The 20,411-nt window shown below is 44.0% G+C and overlaps 1 protein-coding gene across 1 annotated transcript; it reads right to left on the bottom strand.

Moving 5' to 3' along the window:
• Positions 1–889: 889 nt before the first annotated feature.
• LOC308163514 (Fanconi anemia core complex-associated protein 100-like) lies at positions 890–15,670 on the bottom strand (the record flags this gene model as incomplete). The annotated part of the gene is made up of 10 exons (XM_080537690.1): positions 890–1,009; positions 1,353–1,439; positions 1,649–1,753; positions 1,941–2,892; positions 3,163–3,319; positions 3,486–4,444; positions 4,529–4,650; positions 4,793–5,004; positions 14,921–15,001; positions 15,178–15,670. The coding sequence occupies 10 exons, from the start codon at positions 15,668–15,670 to the stop codon at positions 890–892; spliced, it is 3,288 nt and encodes a 1,095-aa protein (XP_080393816.1).
• Positions 15,671–20,411: the final 4,741 nt, after the last annotated feature.

Consider the following 20,411-nt stretch of genomic DNA (forward strand, 5'->3'; position numbering starts at 1 on the left):
CACGTAGCGGTCTGGGCACGTTGTTGGGCATGTTGTTTGCCTCGGTCATTATCGTTAGAAGGTTCTTCTATGGGTTGTATACTTTGTATACAACGGATTAAATAGGGTACTATGTCTAAAACGTGTTGTAATGGCTGCATGGTGATAGCAACATCCACAGAACACTTCAATAAAAGCTGAGAATCTCTACTTTAACTTCACTCAACTTTTCAAGTATAGATCCAAACGAAGAGCAGCACTATTTTGGGTGAGGACTGAGGGTTAGTCTAGAGCCAGAGTGGTGAATGTCATAGCTCTCTCCTCTCTCTCTCTAACTATCATATGAATATATGAGGGTGAGAGGAAACAGGTTTGTACAAAATAGGAGGTTCCTCGTTATTTCCTCTTTATTCATGTTTACGTTTGGAATGATCAGGCAAGGTCATGACAGCAAGCGGACAGAAAGGTTGACATGACAGCAACAGGTACAGCACCAGGCACTAACAATTTAAAACAATTTAACAATTTAAGGCACTAACAATTTAAAACAATTTAACAATTTATCAATTTAACAATTTAAGGCACTAACAATTTAAAACAATTTAACAAGGATAAGGATACGCGCACGCGCACGCACCTCTATTTAGCTAAATGGACTGGCTGTAGTTTAACTTAACCAAAAAAACGGTATAATGATTTGAACACCTTTTGAACAACTTTCAAGCAAAGAAACAAATGCAATGACTGTAGAGCAACAGCAGAGGGCGACAGATAACCACTGCGCACCATTGATTATAGCTTCAGCACTTCATGCAAGGTGTTAGATGATAAGGACATTAGATAGTAAAGATGATGCACGGGAGGAGGACGTGAAATGCTAGAGGATGAGAATGGGGCAAGGGCATAGAAGTTAGATGATAAGGAGGGGACTCTCTCTGAGCTGTCGGTAAACACTGAGCAGTGTCTTGGTCGTCTGCCCCCTGCTGGCTGTCCCCATCCCTAAGGCCTCTGGAACACGAGCCTCCAGGATCTGCACAGATAGGGCCTTGGAGGGGGGGTTAGAGGAAGAGGTGAGTCTACAGACCATCAGTACAGACGTTACATTTACATTACATTTTAGGCATTTAGTAGACACCTTTATCCAAACCGACTAACAACAAATACATTTGTCTAAGTAAGTGAATCATCTATCCATCAGTCATTGTAAGAAAAAGTAACCTATGCTCGGGCCACAGGCAGGAATACTGAGGACATATTACACAGTAATGTTAAGCATCGTAAGTTGCTTCCTTTATCTGAATTTAGGGTCTTAAATGGAGGCCAACAAATGTTGTTGAGTAGTTTGTGGTTTTCAGGGTTTTGTATGGTCTTACCTCTGCCTGCCGTAGCGCCTGTCTCAGCCCCAGCCCCTGTACGGTCATGGAGGACTCACGTTTCCCAGCAGCCCTGTGGAGCAGTGCCTGTAGGCAGGCATATGAGAGGAGGTTAACCAGGGAAGGCAGGCCTGTTTAAATGTTTTTAGAAAGTATTCCAAATTAATTAATAAAAAATGGGTTAGGGTTAGGTTTTTTATTTATTTACGTATTTTTAAAAATGTAAATAAAATAATTACTGGATGTGATCTGTACGTGATGGAAGGAGAATCGTGTGTGTGTGTGTGTGTGTGTACCTGTACACGGCTTAACACAGCATGGTGCAGTCCACACACAGCAGCCATGGAGGAGCTCTCTACCTGAACCTCCACGGCAGCGTGGGCCGCCTCCCCAACAAAGACCTGGTAGAAGACACACAATACTCATTCTCCATTCTCACACAATATTGTGAAACATTATAACGTTAATGTCAAAACGAAAAAGGCATTAGTTTGAGAACATCTTTGACAGGTGAAATGTTATCACCACTAATAATTACCCCCCAAATGTACATTTCTTCCAACAACAAAACCAAACATGAACATATACCTCTGTGGCAGTGAGCTTGACTGTGTCCCTCCCTGGACAGTGGCCATAGACCACCGGGCCCTCCTGTCCCCCTCTGTCCCCCCTCTCACCCCCTCCAGAGCCCTGGGACAGCAGCCAGTTCAGCACAGACCCACAAAGAGTCTGAGGTCCCTTTTCCCCCTGAGGGCCTGTGTCTGGGAACCCCAACCCTAGTGTGGCTCTCAGCAGCTCAGACGACACCCTGACACTCGTTGAAAACAGCCCCCCCTCAGACGCGACCAGCCCCCTATCGTCTCCCCTTTCGCCGTTCCTGATCCTGCGCGAGTTCAAAAATGCTTGGACGGTATCCATGGCAGTATCTGTGGTGGCATAGAGGTTGGCTACTTTGTGGGAGGGTGTGGCCACCTGCAGAGCGTCCAGCCAATCCACTGTCAGTGTGTCCACAGCCAGACTGATACATCCGCCATCCAATCCCAGATCAGAGCCTGCTGGCTCCCCATTGGACAGTAAGCGGGCTAGCTCCTCGCTACCCAGGAGGCTCTGCAGGGAGTAGACGAGCGAACAGCTAACTGTCACCGGGAAGGATGTGTCATTCCCATCCGCCAGGGGCAACGATACTTCCATTTTCCCACCTGGCTCTAGTTTTTGGAATGGGAATGCGAATGTTCTCGAAGTGTTCTCATTTCCCGCAGTAAGACCGTGGGATAGAGGTAGAACGAGAACACAGAACGTCCAGCCCTGTTCTAGAACGTAAGAGCTAGAGTTGTCCAGAACACAGGTCAGATTCAAGGAGTCTCTCTGTAACAACCTGCTCCACTTGGCAACAGCGTGACATCTGATTGGCTTCTCAATGACAGGATGCTGCTCTCCATCACTCTGATTGGCTTGCAGTAGGGAGCGAATGTTGAGTACCTGGTTCAGGCGTCTGAGGGTGTGGTTCTTTGACTGGATCGTACTTTTCAACACAGATGTTCTGAAGATGTAAGAACACACACACCAGTGTCAATCAACATGTACAGCAAGTAAAAGATATTGCACTTAATAGAACAAGAAACTACTGTGAGATAACTAGGATATGTGTTTAGCTCAATTGTACAGCTCAATGGTACCCTGTGTCACCTAATGAAATCAAGATCATGATGCCCTCATGAATCCACTTAAAGTAACAAGTAAAGCTTGACCTAACAGGATCTATGTATTCCTGTTAATCAAATCTACTAGGAGCTAGACTACTGTGTCTCACCTTTCATGCACATCTCCAATGGCTGCCAGGAGGTCTCTGACTCTCTGGCCCACATAAGAAGAGGGGAGCTTGGGTACTCCTCTGTCTTTGGTCCACTTAGGCAGGGTTATCCTCTGGAGCCTCCCATTGAGAGACAATCCCACCAGCTGTACGGCACCTGTACACACACACACACACACACACACACACACACACACACACACACACACACACTATTAGGCCTACTTAGGCACACACAAGCTTTCTATAACTCGGAGAACAGTTACACAGACAGACAGACAGACGCACACGCACACAGAAAATGAGAGAATCTGTTTAATCACCTAGGGTGTTATGTGAGGGTCCAGCCAGGGCAATCATCCTGCAGACATTCAGGCTGATGGGGGTCTGGAGGGCAGCAAACATGCTGGATGACTCCACACCCTGACCGTGTCTCTCCATGTGGCCTGGCACCAGGCCCTCTCCTGGGCCTCCTCTCTCTAGTCGCTCCCCTATGAGATCCATGGCCAGGAGGTCTGAGCCTGTGCTGTAGTAGAGCCACTGCTTGTCCACACACCCACACAAAACAGGCCCTGCCACACACAATTCACTAAAGCCTGCCACCTTACCCCCCTCCTCTGGTCCCCCTTTGCAGGTCTGGACCAGCAACGTCCTCCCCAGTCGACCCATCGCCACCAGACACTGTGGAACCGACCCATTCTCTGTGACCACAGAGGTTCCAATGTAAATGATTTGCTGCTGGAGACTGTGCAGAACTCTGACACGAGGTCCTGGTTGCCCTGGAGAATGCAGAGGGAGGCAGCAAAGGCGCCCATCAGGCAGACCGCAAAGGATTATGGGTGAGTTGATGAGGGCGGCGTCAACGACGAAGAGGAGCTTGAAGAGAAGGGACTCCAGGAGGAAATGGCCTTCACGCTGTGGTGTCTCTGATGATGATGATGATGACGTTGATGGTGGTGGTGCATCACTGGAGTAGACACAAGCCAACACGGGTTGAATGACCAGTCCTTGGTCGTTGTTTTCCTCCAAGTCGTCATGGAGACCAGCCAATACGACTGGGAGGCTGAACTCTGCGAGTTTCTGGAGGCCGCCAGTTGTTGATGACGACTCTGGCGCTCTGTAGAAGGTGAACCACCAGGCAGACTCTCGTAGCGAGAGGGTCAGGAGAGTTGTGCCCACCAGGATTAGAGAACGCACCCCCTCGTCTCTGACAACTAGCGAATCAGAAGACACCTTTAGCAGCACAGGGTCAGGGGCCTGATTGGTCAAAGGGGTTGGAGTCCTAGGGGAGAGGTGAGAGGGTGAGATTCATGTGTGAAGCAGGATAATTGGTGAAGAAGTAGCTTGAGTACACAAAGGTTATTACCTGGACTGGGGAGGTGACAGACTGACACAGTACACGCCATCATTCTCACAGACAGCATAGACACGCTGCTGGTCCTCACTTTGCACCAGGTGACCCACGGAACCTGGGAACTGAAGGACAGCCTGGAATGAAAATAGTCAAGAATCAGACAAAATTTGAGGTCCATTAGATGGTCACCTGACCTGGAGAGATCAATGATGTCCAATTGACAGGTTAAAATTCTGCCTTTCTGTGCTTTACTCTTTTTTCAGTATGTACACTTGCCGTCAGTTTGCGCTCCTGGCAGTTGAAGACGCGGACCTCGTCCCACCCGGTCGAGAGCAACACATCTGTCCCGGACAGGACCACTTTGGTTGTGCTAGACGAAGGACATTCGAACGCTGCCAAGATTTCAACCGCACATCTCGCCTCCATAGCCGAGCCCTGGACCAGCGAGTCAACAAGTGTGCCAGCAGGGTTTGCTAACTCTTCTGAAACTGACCAGAGACAGTGTAACTCATTACTCATATATATTTGTATTGTATTCGACTTATATGTTGTATTCGTATTGTATTATTGAGGGTTGAAGAGGACTGCATTTTATTCCATGGGGAGGTCTGAAATTACAGGAGGCCTATTATGCACGTTCCATTTTGTTGTTGTTTTTTCGAATCCTCAAAATAAAAATGACATCAAAAATGTGATTTCTTTATTGTATTTCTATAATTTCATCAATGCAACGAAACATAATACATTAATATTGTAATGGAAGTTAAACTTAAAGCACCATCGTACAGCAGAGTAGTCACGTGGTGCGTCATTCTCTCCACGTGCGAAAACGGGGTTCTGCCAGGGTTGCTCGACTTAATCAACATTAACAAATACATTTTTGGAAGATTTTGTCTTACATGTGTCAACATACATGTCCATATGTATTATAGTTAATGTTTGTGTTGCTGCGCTCTGTGTAGAGCGCGTTATAGATGATACAACCATCCAACCTATATTGTAGGTTAGTCTGCAACGTTTTGTTACGTTTCTGTGCGTACTAACTATGAAATCTAATCCTGCCGGCGCCACTGATTTTGATAGTAGGCTAATATAGCTAATATAGACACTTACAGCATGTGTTGCCTTCATTATAAGGCTTAGAATTGTTTTGGTCCAATATGGCTCTTTCAACATTTTGGGTTGCCGACCCCTGCGTTAGACTTACCTGAGGAGAGATGACGGGGCAGCATTTCATGGCTGCGTTCGTAAATTCGCTCTGGAATCTGATCAGCACTCATGGATTGCCTCTTATCCAATCAAATTACTTGGTCCCTTTATGACGTCGGACCCAGTGTGCTCTCCGGCGCTCTCAGACCAAATTTACGAACGCAGCCCAAGTGTTTCATGGCGAGTAGAGTAGTGCTGCTAATGTTGGCGACAGAGAAGAACTCGAAATGCCTCCCTCGTCATTTAAATGTATGGGAGCACTTTGGCTTTTCTGTCAATTATAACAATGACGGACAAAGTGTGGTCGATAAAAAAGTTACGGTGTTTAAGCGTTGTGCAACGAGAAAGTCGTACGAGCATGGCCACACATTTGCCGTGACATAACCCTGGTGTGTTGACGGGAGGCACGAAAAAGGCAGCTTGACAACTTCTGATAATGTAGCCAATGTTTTCATACCATGTTTAAAGTAAGGTTTCACTTTATTATTTAGTTAAAAGTGGCATAAAACATGTTTATTTGTCTGCTTTAAAGAGCCCAGTGATTCACTGTTGCAACCAGGTGCCTCCCCCCTCTCTCCTACTGCATCATTTAAGTTGCACCAAACCTTGGATCACGGAACGGCAGCAGTCTGTGGTGGATGTTGGATGATGAACGCCACGGCCACACAGGACTTCCGTCTTCTGTCTGTTACTGGTGAATAAGAATGATAACAGTAATGAGGGTTCATATAAGAATGATAAAAGTAATGATAACAGTGATGAGGGTTCATGTAACTCAACTCGACAGCTGTGTCATAAAGAATAGAGACGTTGACAGAAATAAATAAAGCGTTAGGGTTAGGTGCAGAGAGCTAACGGCATGTTAGCTAGTCATCTACGTACGCTAGCTAGCCTCAGAGGTTTATCATAAAAACATCAACCAAACAGAACAAATACAGCTGCTAACTTTTACATAATATAGTGACCGTGCTTATACCCAAAATACACATCATCTCTCACTGACAAATCTATTCCAAACCATTAAACATAACATGATTCATTCAGACAGATGTCTCCCGCGCACCCACCTCAGCACGAAGTCTGCGTTCTAATGAGGCACGCGAGCCGCGAGGGCGGGGTTCAAAGTTTCAGGAACTTATATACGCTCGCGAGACTTGATAGAAACCTGACGCCATCCGCGAGCCGCGAGGGCGGGAAGAGGAAGACCACCGTAGTTACACGCCCAACAAAGAACTGTTTTACAGAAATCCATTATACACATTTAACACATAACACATTTAACACATAACACATTTAACAGCATTTCTAACTCTGTTACACTAACGAGCACCCATTCTTTGTGATCCAGGATCAGGCAACTCGGCCAGATTTATGCCCCAGTATTTCAAACCATTCAGGATATGATCAGATTCAGACTTTTCAAGATTACTTAGTAAACCCCTCAAAAAAAGTTTTGGAAGCGTTATTTCAGTCGATTATTCCTCCCCTTTAATAATACCAATTGGTACTGTAAGGCGATCAACTTCTCCAGAATCGATTTAATTGAGTCGTCACTTACAAGCGAGTTCGTTTAATCTCAACGAGACGTCCTTGATATCACTTCTTAAGATGATATGATCCAATCAAATATTAGGCACCACTACTGAACTGTTCATTAAGATAATATTTATTCAAGCACATCAGCAAGCAATAATTCATTTCCATGGAAAATAGTATTTTCTAGTTTCACCTCTGCAGGCCCATCTCAGCTAGCCGTCAACAAGTTAACTGCAGTGGCTCCACCAAAACAAGAGTCCCTCTCACCTCCGTACATAGTCCTTTATACATTTCATTTAACATTTTGGGCTGGGTGATGCCCCCCCCCCTTTATCTGGTAGTTTTCCAATTGTCAGCACAAATCCGTTGCAGCTGCAGCAAGTCTTCTCGTTAGCATTGGCCTTCAATTCTTCTCCTGTGTGGGTGCGAGAGTGTACTGTGTGTTATCAGCTTGAGTGTCCTGCTAGCGTCTCGTTCTCATGGTGATATCCGTACTTTGTATGAGCAGAGCATTGTGTCAGTGTCCTTATCAGAATGTCTTGTTATCAGAATGTCTTGTGAAAACACAACTATTGAAGTTACACAGTAATATTAGGATTCGATTTACAAGTTAGAAGAATAGACTTATCATTAATCATTAGTTATGAAAGTACAGAAAAATAGAATATTATAACAGCAGGTGTAAAATGGTTGTTAGCACATAGGTAAAAATAAGTAATTTACAGGCAGTTTGAATCATAAAACGTTCTTTTAGTCAGGAGCTTGTATTTCTTCTTGTCGCTCAAAAACAGAACCTCTCTTTTGGCTTTGCGTGACCTTCCTATTGTTCTCAACTGACCTCAGTCACATATTATTTAAATGAGCACATAGTACATGATTTATCACTTCTAGTTATTTTAATACAAATTCCCAACAAATCCCCCCTTTGGTCATTAAACAAAATTATGACCATTACAGAGAATTTGTAGCCAGAAATGGTGAGATGGGTCGTAGACCGCAAATGCCTTTATTTACACCATTCCTTCACAAACCTCCATAATTACAACATATCTTCAACTCCTGTATCATGATCCATGATCTCCTCACCCTCCAACAGTGACTGCTGCTGCTCAGCAATAAGCATTTGTAATTGTCTCTGTGTTCCAACATCAACCTTGGTTAGGGCCGCAGTAATCAGTCGCTGGGTCAGGCCTCTAATGCAAGGGATAGCCAAACAGGATCAAACAGGATCAACAATGTGGCAGAGATGAGGAGGGCAGTGAGCATAGACATAGCCAGATTTTTTCATTTAACAAAAACAGAGTCGAACCAGTCACCAATAACAGTGCTAACTCAAGCGTTTGCATACACCTCTTGTAAACATCCTCATCACCATCTACCAAATTTCTCCATCTACCAAATCATCAGCGCCCAAGTGTCTCGCACCGACCCATGAGTGGGACCATGTGCCTCAGCACCAATAACATTCATTAGACCAGCACGGGCCACTATTCTTCCGTCATGCGCTCTCCACAACCCGTAGCCCTTTTCAGAGGACCAGCTTTGCGTCACCCCCCTTGTTACCCACACTGACCTTTCTTGGGGGGAGGCGGCCCCCTGTATGTCATCTATAGTCTGTACAGAGCATTTAGGTTTGTCTAGCTGGATTGAGACCAGCTGATGTTCTCTGGGGACATATCAATGGACTGCGCTTACATACCGCCTTTATCCAAAGCGCTTCAATGGCTTCTCATTCACCAACACACATATTCACACACCAATGGTGGCAAGCTGCCATACAAGGCGCCGGCCCTGGGAGCAATTCGGGGTTCAGTGTCTTGCCCAAGGACACTCTGACATGTGGCCTGCCGGGGCTTGAACCGCCGATCTGCCAACCTTGCGATCATTAGATGGCGGCTCTACCTCCTGCATCACAGCCACCCCCTCCTGATTTAGCGGCTGCATCTGCAGCATAATTTCCTTTTTCTTCGTCTGTGTCGGCTTTCGAGTGTCCCTTCAGCGGTGCCTCTAATCTAAAGGCAGATATCTATGGGGTGAGCCCCCACCTTTCCAAACATGTCTGCTACAGGTTTACTGAAAGTGCCTGGCAGGCACGCATTCTAAGGAAGCAAAACAAATTGCAAGGCATTTGGACAAGAAACTGTAAAGTGATGATTAGGCCCAATGGATCTCCTGAAACCTCCAAAGGGATTATGGTGAGAGAACAAATAATGACTGTGAAATACCTGAACAGACCATTGACTCAAATCTGAGTGGAAATACTTGAACAGACAATGACTGTCAAAATGGGAATGGACAAGGATTATTAATTTCCACTAAACGATATAAATGATGATGAGTTTGGAGAAATGGGATCACTGGACTGTGTGAATTATAATCCAGCTGCACCTAAAAACTATGAAGATTTGAACTTTGAAAACCTTTAACTTTACAGAGGACAAAATGTATGACATTGAGAACAACATCGACCACTTCTACAACAATAATAACATCGAACCACTTCTACAACAATAATAACCGTCTGCAACTGTGACTATTACACAGAGGAACAATTCAAAAGTAATATAATATTGGATGGTATTTTATCAACAATACACTTCAACAGTAGAAGTCTTTATAGAAACTTTAAGAAAACTAAGGACTATTTGAGACAGTTCACCAAGTTCAGCATCATTGCTGTATCGGAGACATGGCTCAGTAAAGAAAAAGAAGCCGATGTGGAACTTGAGGACTATGAACTATTTACCCCCAACAGAACAAGCAAGAAGGAGGAGGAGTTGCCTTGTATGTAAATAATGACTTTGACTGTAAAATAGTAAAACATATGTCAATAACAATAGAAAACATTATGGATTGTGTCACTGTAGAAATAAAATATGGAGAAATCTAAGACCATAATAATACGCTGTGTATATAGAACTCCAGGATCCTGTCTTGACACATTCAAAGATATGATGGTTGATATGTATGATAAACTAAATGACAGAAAGACGGTCTTTGTATGTGGGGACTTAAATATAGATTTGTTGAACCCAAATAAACACAAAAAAAAATGTTACAGACTTCATGGACACAATGTACAGTATATGTCTAGAAATAACAAGTAACAGTGCTACTTTAATAGATAACATTTTTACCAATGAAATTGGGAGTAAAATAGTAAGTAGAATGCTATTAAATAAACAGAGCTGCCTATCAAGACCCAACTAACAAATTATTCATAAACCCCTATGATCTCAAATTTAAAGAATTGGTGGACTTAAAAATGGCACAAGTAATTCTACAAAGTAAAAAAAATATATAAGATGCTTCCAGACTTTATCCAGAGACTGTTCCAAGTTAGACAGACTAATTACGAACTCAGAGGAATATGTATATTTATGAAAACAAAGATTAAAACAAATGCAAAACAAAGATGTATAACAGTTAAAGGAGCCTACCCATGGAACACCGCCGAAAAGGAAATGAGAATGTGCAGCACACCAAAAGGACTAAAAAAATCACAAAAAATAAGATGATTAACAAGTATAAAAACAGAGGCATAAACACAGCCCTTGTTTGGTATCCTTGAACCCCCCCCGCCAACATGCGCAAGTAAAGTCCTGTTCACAAATGTTTCCCTGTCTTGACCATGCACTCATGAACATATTGCAGAAGTGCGTAGTATTAAGGCGTCCCACGTCGCCCCCCTTTCCCGTCCTGTTAAGGCAGTCGTAGGCTTTTTCTAAGTGTAAAGGGTGATGTCCCTCATATATCATGGGGCCTTTAGTTCTATTCATACCGGGGCAGCATGTTCTCCCCCTCGTCCCATCTCTACTGGAGAATTTGAACAATTATCAGGCTTGTAGGGGGAGGGAAACAGTGTACTCTCTCTAGGTGGTTTCAAGCAGACTAAACATGTCACATTAGAAATGGTGGATATTGTGTAGTTAACCCAGTTAATTTAATAATTAATTAATAAATTGTATAAATAATTGTGGCTATAACCCAGTTGTACCAAACATTTTAATTTGATTTGATTTGCTTCTCCATTTATCTCGAACATTTCAACCACAAAAACACACAAATCTTCAACAACAAAAAACAACAAAAACAAACCCCAAAAAATAAATTAAAATACAAATAAAATAAGATATAAATTGAAATAAAATATATCTTCCTCGACATGGAAGCAACAGTCGGCAATGGCCCTGTTCGAGAAAAGACAGAAAGAAACAAAACCCACCTGGTCCTGCCCCTTCCCCACAATATCATACCATTACGCAATAGATTATCTATCAATATCAATAATAATATGGCTATCCACTATAGCGAACCAGGAACCAAATATCCACAAAAATACCAGTTCACGTAATTCTCAAGCTCCTCCAACCTATATCCCTCCAAACTACTCAATAGTATTACTTGTTTTCATTGTTACATCAAGGCCATTCCAAATGGCCACCCCACAAATTGAGATGCACCTGCCCCTGAGCGCTGCACAGACAACAGGCTGTTCTACATTCAATTTCCCTCCTAGACTACAACCCCCATCTCTGCTCATGAACAAAACAATTTTTTTAAGTTGCCAGGGACCTTATGTTGTGTTACTTTAAACATGAATCGTGCAGCTCTGAATTTAACCAAATCTCAAAATTTCAGAGTTTGACTTTTATTTTATTTTATTAATAATTGGTATGACCTCTATACCCAGCATGAAGTACAATTCTTATAGCTCTTTTTTGCAATGTGCATATCTTTTCTAGGTTGGTTTGTATTTCCCCAAACTTCAACACAATATGACAGATAGGGTACAATGAGTGTGCAATATAGAGTGTATAGTGATTTCTGATTTAAGATGTATTTAATTTTACCCAGAACTCCCAAGCTTCTCGCAATCTTTGAGCACAGATATTTTCACTTTGTGGTTTCCAGCAGAGTTTGTGATCTATTTAAGACACCCAAAAACTTGCCTCCGTTTTATGATCCTGCAAAGAATACCTCTGTGTCATTGGCTGCTATAGGCATAAAAGGAGAGAAACTCATGGTGTGGCCCCCATCTTCCCCTGACCTCAACCCTATTGAGAACCTTTGGAGCATCCTCAAGCAAAATATATATGAGGGTGGGAGGCAGTTCACATCAAAACAGCAGCTCTGGGAGGCTATTCTGGCATCCTGCAAAGAAATTCAAGCAGAAACTGTCCAAAAACTCACAAGTTCAATGGATGCAAGAATTGTGAAGGTGATATCAAAGAAGGGGTCCTATGTTAACATGTAACTTGACCTGTTAAGATGTTTTTGTTTGAAATAGCTTTTGATTTCAGTAAATATGACCTCCTAATATGACCTCCTAACCCTAAATTCATCAAATTACCATTTTTAGTTCTTTACAACCTATAAAATGTTTTGAAACTCTGTTGTGCATAATAATTTGGAACAGTGCATTTTGAGTTTTTTATAAATAAAAAAAAAATACTGTTATCATTGGGAGGTTTGTTCAATACAATTTGAATTATACTCTAACGGTTGATGACTTGAAAATTATACTGATTGTCATTTGCATCGACTATTTAGGAAAATCTGAGAAAAATATAATTTGCATAATAATTTGGAACGCAGTGTAGGCTGTAATTAGGTTATATCTTTTAACTTAAATTAAATATTATTACATCAAATTATGAATTAACTGATGGCAGTTACAATCCTACCGATCTCCGAAATACATAAAGGACATAACATCATAATGGAGCACTGAAGAGGCGTTTTGCATGCCTCAACTATCTGACGACCCTGCCGCATAACACTGGCTTGTATTGTGCTACACAATATCCTGTCCATGGCAGAGCCCCCCTCTCTATCCTGTCCATGGCAGAGTCCCCCTCTCTTTCCTGTCCATGGCAGAGACCCCCTCTCTATCCTGTCCATGGCAGAGCCCCCCTCTCTATCCTGTCCATGGCAGAGACCCCCTCTCTATCCTGTCCATGGCAGAGACCCTCTCTCTATCCTGTCCATGGCAGAGCCCCCCTCTCTATCCTGTCCATGGCAGAGACCCTCTCTCTATCCTGTCCATGGCAGAGACCCTCTCTCTATCCTGTCCATGGCAGAGTCTCTCTCTCTATCCCAGTGGTTCTCAAACTTTTTCTGTCAAGCCCCCCTTGGGAGGACAAAAAAATTGTGAGCCCCACCTCACCCCCAGAAAACTGTCACAACATGGGGCAAGTTTACATTTATTGAACTGAACCACATAACACTGTCTCCCAACAAAAAAACTAAAAATACAAATAACACAATATAATAAATAAACACAATAACAATATTTTTCGATTACAATTCTCAAGAAAATGAACACTAACAATCAAGAACATCATCACCTGATACTGCCACTCTCAAGTCCTGCTCAATGTTGAGCCTAGATCTGTACTTTGTTTTCAGTGAAGCAACAGCTGAAAAGCCAGCCTCACAGAGATAGGATGTGGCGAAGGGAAGAAGGATGCCTACAGCCCTCTGCCCTATGAGTGGATACTCCTTCTCCCAGTGGTGTGCCGTCAGGGCCAGCAAGGCCTTCTCTGCTGGCCTAAACATCATCAGAATATACATTTTATTTTAATATATTTTTTCCACAAATATGTATTAATGATTCCCCATAGTCTATTCTCTTCATTTCATAGCTTTCCTCTTGGTTGCGCTGCTTCCAGTCTCCGATTGAGATTTGGAGGGCTGGCCTTTATGTTAGAGCTTTTATCCAATCAAAATGTGTTGCTAGGGGGCTCCAAAATCTGCCCAGCCTGCACGCTAAACGGTGCCGCGGATACGACCTGTAACTTAACGTTGGAACGAGAAAACCTGTGCCGTTCCTAGTAAACCTACGTAGATGCGAGCAAAAGCAACAACGGCGCCTGCTGTAAGGCTCAATGATGTCAGCACCCAGCACGTCTTTTGATTGGATACGCACTATTGATACGCACTATTGATACGCACTATTGATATTCACTATTGAGATGTGTAACTATGCCGGTAGATGTGAAACTTTTGAAAGTGCCAGGGAAACGGAGCGCCACAACGAAAGCTTTCATTGACTGATCGATAATACTGATCGATTGTGTCCTGTTTTTGGGTAAACAATAACTTTCATTTAGGGGACACGATAAAAGCGCCGAGTCCACAAACAGGAAACTACGTTGAGCTTCTTTCTTTTCTGGCTGAACAACCCAGATTTACATTACCACCTGTCCACAAACAAAGTGTTTACTGGGACGTCAGGCAAAATACAAAACGACCTGATTTTTGCTATTGCTGAAGTGGGAGAAGAGATCAAAATGGAGATTAAAAAGGCACCCTTTGTCGCTATTATGGTGGACGAGACGACAGACGTGGGTAATGTAGCGATCTTAAAGATGTTAGTTTAACACTCTTCATTGTAAATGCGGATTTATTGATTAAAAATGCTTCGGAAATATTAATATAACTCTGTTGTACTTGTCTGACTATGTTAAGGTGATGCAACGCCCGGTTATACTGTGTTTCTGTCTAGTTTCTAGAGCCATGGCGTCATAACGATGGTATTAAGAGGTAGAATAATTCAGGTAGGAATGTGTCGGACATCACTGAAGGCCTAGGTGTGAAATGCACCGCCCGCCACTGCCTTCTCCACACCAAGCCAGAATTCACTCAGTGTCTGACCATTGAACCTCAGCCTCAGGGTGGACTCAGAGGTCAGCTCGATGAGTTGGTCCTCTTCAGCAGAGCTGAAATCAGCAGGTGCTACAGATAGAGATACCTTATTTGTAATTAATTGCATATTAAACACAACACGATTCAATTTTACAACAATCCATTCCAGGTAGTTAGTTAGTAACATACATACAACATTAATCAAATATAGGCCTACAGCACAAAATAGTCACAGTTATATTTAGTCATCAAAATTGCCTACCAACCTGCTGCATTGAATGGATCCACCACCCAGTCATACTCAGCAGTGTTGTGTGGGAAGTATTTCTGGAACAATGCTCCCAGGGAAGAGATGTGTTGCTTCAGGCAGGGGATCACTGTGGTGGCATCACAATCACTGCTTTCTACAAACGTGGTCAGGTTCTGAAAAGGATCAGTATTTCCTTCATCAAGGCGCCTGCCCCACACCTCCAGCTTTCTGGTGAATGCGCTGACCTTATCTGCCAGGTGGGGTAGGTGTTTGTCTTTTCCTTGAAGCTGAAGATTCAGCTCGTTGAGCTTTCCAAACACATCACTGAGATAGGCCAGTTTCATCAGGAATTCTAAATTACTGAACTTGCTTGCAGATTCGTGCATTCCCACCTCCTCCATAAACACCCGAATCTCCTCTCTGAGCTCAAAGACTCGGGACAACACTTTCCCTCGGGAGAGCCACCGTGCTTCACTGTGAAACAGCAAAGCAGAGTGTTCAGCTCCCATTTCCTCACACAGTGCAGAGAACAGACGTGCTTTCAGCGGGCGGGTTTTGATGACATTTACAACACCGATCACTTCGGTCAAAACCTCATTTAGTTCAGGGCTAAGCTGCCTGGATGCGAGCGCCTCTCTGTGAATGACACAGTGTGTCCATTGCGCGTTTGGTGCGACGCAATTTATTAGCGCCTGCAGTCCCTTCCTTTTCCCGGCCATTGTCTGCGCACCATCTGAGCAAAACCCCACACAGTTCTCCCATTTCAGTCCGTGTTCTGTCAGGTAAGTGTCAAGAATCCCAAATAGCTCATTAGCTGTCGCTCTCCCTGTTACATGCTTGCAAAACAGCAAGTCTTCATTCATTGACTCCGAATCTACATAGCGGACATAAGAAATAAACAAGCAGTCCTTATTACTGTCAGTAGCCTCATCAACTTGCAATGCAAAACGTTTGTGTAGTTTCTCTGCGAGTTGTTCCTCAAGGTCCTCTGACATCTCACCTATGCGTCTTGCAATGGTGTCGTTGGACAGGGGAATGGTCTTCAATTTTTCAGCGGTTGTCTCATCAATCAAAGTTGACACCATATCCAGTGCAGCTGGGAGTATGAGCTCCTCAGCTATGGTGTGCGGTTTCTTGCACACCATAGCTGAGCCATAGCCTTGTTTGGCTTCAGGCTGTCTGCTGCTAATGTTCTGAGACATAGCACGCACAATGGTCTCTCCTCACCTCCCACCACATTAACGGTGAAGCCCAGTGCAAGGTAAGCCTCGTCATACTTTCAAAGTTTTTTTTTTACCGTTTTTGTTTTCGCATTTTCCGTTTTTGTTTTCGCTGTCCCTGTCAGAAATGACTCCATTCCGAAGATTATGACGCTACAATTAGAACAAGTCAAAGAGTTCACCTGAGTGTTAATTGTTGACCTCCCCAGTCTCTCGCGCCCCACCAGTATTGCTATTGCGCCCCCTTTTGCGCCCCACACTTTGAGAACCACTGCTCTATCCTGTCCATGGCAGAGCCCCCCTCTCTATCCTGTCCATGGCAGAGACCCTCTCTCTATCCTGTCCATGGCAGAGACCCTCTCTCTATCCTGTCCATGGCAGAGACCCTCTCTCTATCCTGTCCATGGCAGAGACCCTCTCTCTATCCTGTCCATGGCAGAGTCTCTCTCTCTATCCTGTCCATGGCAGAGTCCCTCTCTCTATCCTGTCCATGGCAGAGACCCTCTCTCTATCCTGTCCATGGCAGAGCCCCCCTCTCTATCCTGTCCATGGCAGAGTCCCCCTCTCTATCCTGTCCATGGCAGAGTCCCCCTCTCTGACATCCTGTCCATGGCAGAGTCCCCCTCTCTATCCTGTCCATGGCAGAGACCCTCTCTCTATCCTGTCCATGGCAGAGCCCCCCTCTCTATCCTGTCCATGGCAGAGTCCCCCTCTCTATCCTGTCCATGGCAGAGCCCCCCTCTCTGACATCCTGTCCATGGCAGAGTCCCCCTCTCTGTCCATGGCAGAGTCCCCCTCTCTGACATCCAGGAGACCCATGCACCTGCTGATGATCTCGGCCCACCTGTGGATTTCCCTCTGAATGAGAGACTGAGTGGTGGTGCAATGCCAGATTCTATTGTCCGCAATTACTTTTGAAAGGTGATGACAGATGACAGAAAAAAAAAATCTTTCTTTAATCTAAATTACATTTGTGATTGACAGTCTTTGTTGTGATACTTTTATGAGCATAAACATTCATGTCATCAACATTTGGTTGAAAACTAAATAGGCCACCACAAACTGATTTGCCATGAAGGCAAAAGTTATTTCAGTTAACAAACTTTGCCATCTTATTTATATTGAAACATATTTTTAAATAAATTGTATAGTACATTTTGCTCTGGTAATCCACTGGAAATCCACCCCTCTGGTGGGATCAAGATAATCAATTTTTTGGGGATCAAACTGATCCCAATCCTGTGTTGTCGGTTTGAACTACCCGTTTTTAAGATTTGATCCAGATTAAAGCTTGGATTTGATTTCCTGATCTGATCGGATATCAAAGTGATCCTAATCCTGTTGTTTGGTTTTGAACTAGCCCAAAATCCAAATATAATCTGATCAGATAGGGATTAAAAGTTTTGAACTACTGGGCCTGGGTCTGTCACCGGGGCAGAATGGTAGCCTAATGAATATCACCTGTGCCTAATGAACATCACCTGTGCCTATTTGGGATTGAAGCAGATTGTTTGTTTGCACAGAGAGAAGGTGAGTTGAGGGAGTCGATATGTCTGTTGACTGTGCTACGCTAACACTATGTACCATCTAGTCTATGCAACAGCCTACCATCTATGCAGAGCAATGTTTTTACCGTAGTTAAATAAACACCCTTAAAGGAGCTTCTCTGCTCTGCCACAGTGTCTTGTATGAATGAATGAATGAATGAATGTATGGTCTTTATTGTCATTAATACAGTACAGGTACCATACAACGAAATTTAGGAGGGGGGGCTCCCCTGGTGCTTGGAAAAAAGACTAAAAACAAGAGAGCCAAGGGTAAAATAAAAGAGGGAAAAGAGCTGGTTTACATAAATAAAGGCTATGTACACTATCTACTATACTATACTACTATACTATACAATAAAACACTGTGCTGTACTCTATGCTATGCTATAAATATCCTAACTTTTTCCTATATCTGAACCTTATGTACACAAGGGTTGTCATATTGCACATAGTATTTGTTGCACATTCGTTAAAGTGTCGCAGTTAGCAGGTTTAGAATGTTCACAGTTGTATTTCAATATTGCACTTATGTTTACAATCTAGTAGCTGCCATCAAATTGTCTAGATTGTCCAGGGCCTAGAACCTAGGTCTTTGCTGTGTTCAGGGCCTGAATGGCCCTAGGGTAGAAGCTGAGCTTCAGTCTGTTTGTCCGTGCGAACATGGCCCTGAACCGCCTGTTCGAGGGCAGCCGAACAAAGTGTTCGTTCCCAGGGGGGGATGGGTCCCTGGGGATCTTGGAGGCCTTCCTGAGGCAGCGTGTGTTGTAGGGAAGCTGAGGGATTGTAGGTTAATTAGTTAATTGACATGAGCCTAGGCTAAGCAGTGCACCTAAAGACCAGTTACAACTATGGCATGTCCGTTCCTCAACCACCCTGTGGATGAAGGTGCTCAGATTGTACACAGACCGTTTACACCACCAGCCCCAAGGATCTTCAGAGACAGTAAGTAATCCACGGGCTTCCCTGATGAGTATCTGTGGGAGAGGTGCAGGTTCAGTAGGCACAGCATAGTTTACCTACAGTATATAGTCTGTTGGAGCCACACATAAGGAAGCACACACACTGCAGCCAAGCCTTGACCACTGTTCAGTCTGCCTGCATAGCTCTGCATTGTAGTGAAGGCTTCAGCCACTGCTTCTAATTGGATCAGACGACTCACATCCAAATGCATCTGATTACCCCGACAGCCAGTACGTCTGCAGCTTGGCTGGACCCTTCAAAGCTCCTGAAGGACAGTCTCACTCCCTAACAGTGGTAAATGGACTTCACTGATATAGCGCCTTTATCCAAAGCGCTTTACAACGGCCTCTCATTCACCCATTCACACACACATTCACACACCAATGGCGTCCAAGCTACCATGCAAGGCGCCGGCCCGTTCACTGGGAGCAATTTGGGGTTCAGTGTCTTGCCCAAGGACACTTCCACATGTGGCCAGTCTGGGCTCGAATCGCTGATCTACCAACCTTGCGATCATTAGACGGCGGCTCTACCTCCTGAGACACAGCCGCCCCATAACACTGCCTTCTGCCTTCTGATCTCACAGTCTGCAGCTCTTTAGCCATATCAAGAGGCTCTGGCAATTGGACACGCTGCCGTACAGGAGTAAGACGCTTGCCACCAGGTCGAAACAAGAGGACAAAACCTGGACCCTGGATTTAGCATAGATTATTTTTTCTTATGATTACTGATGGATAGATGATTCACTTACCGTACTTAGACAGATATATATATATATATATTGTAACCAGGGAGTAGCTAAAGGACTGTAGAATTTTAGGAAGGGCTGGTTATCTAACTAACTCTGAGCTAAATCGGCAGTGTAGGAGGATAGAGGCAGGGGGCGCCAGCAACCCTTTAGACTAGCATATCACAGTTATATATATATCATATATTATAATACAAGCTATAACTCAGTTAATCACACTATAAGACAATACTTAAACCCAATACTAGATTTGCTGTTAAACTAAACAATACAGACAACTAAACACACAGCAATGTATCAAATATAAACAAACACATTTATTTATACAAATTATATATACATCCCAATATACTCCCTCCCCGCCGGCCACACACACACTCACTCACTCACTCACACACAGTACCTGGCCTGAAAAGGCTTAGAGTCCCGGACTGAAAATGAGCGCGTTGAGGCCTGGTTGGAGCTCGTATGTGATTCGAGGAAGGCAGCAGATAAGGGGGGGGAGTGACGTTGCAATTTGAAGGGAAAGGGGCTTCTTCGTAGTAAACGACGAGGTGTGAATGGTTCAGGTCCGGTGGTCCACAGTCAGCTCCGGTGGTGTTAGCGGTCGGTCGCAATCCACCTCGGAGGCGACGGCTTTGTTTGGCTTTGGTCTCGCTATGCGCCAACGTTAGCAGCCGGCGGCTAGCAAGGCTGGCTAACGGTGACACAGCTAAACTGGGCTAGCGCTGTTAACTCACTAAACTCCGAACTCCCGCGGTGATGCGGGTAGCTA

Source organism: Nansenia antarctica (assembly GCF_963989245.1).
Source record: "Nansenia antarctica genome assembly, chromosome: 8".
Classification (NCBI taxonomy): Eukaryota; Metazoa; Chordata; class Actinopteri; order Argentiniformes; family Microstomatidae; genus Nansenia; species Nansenia antarctica.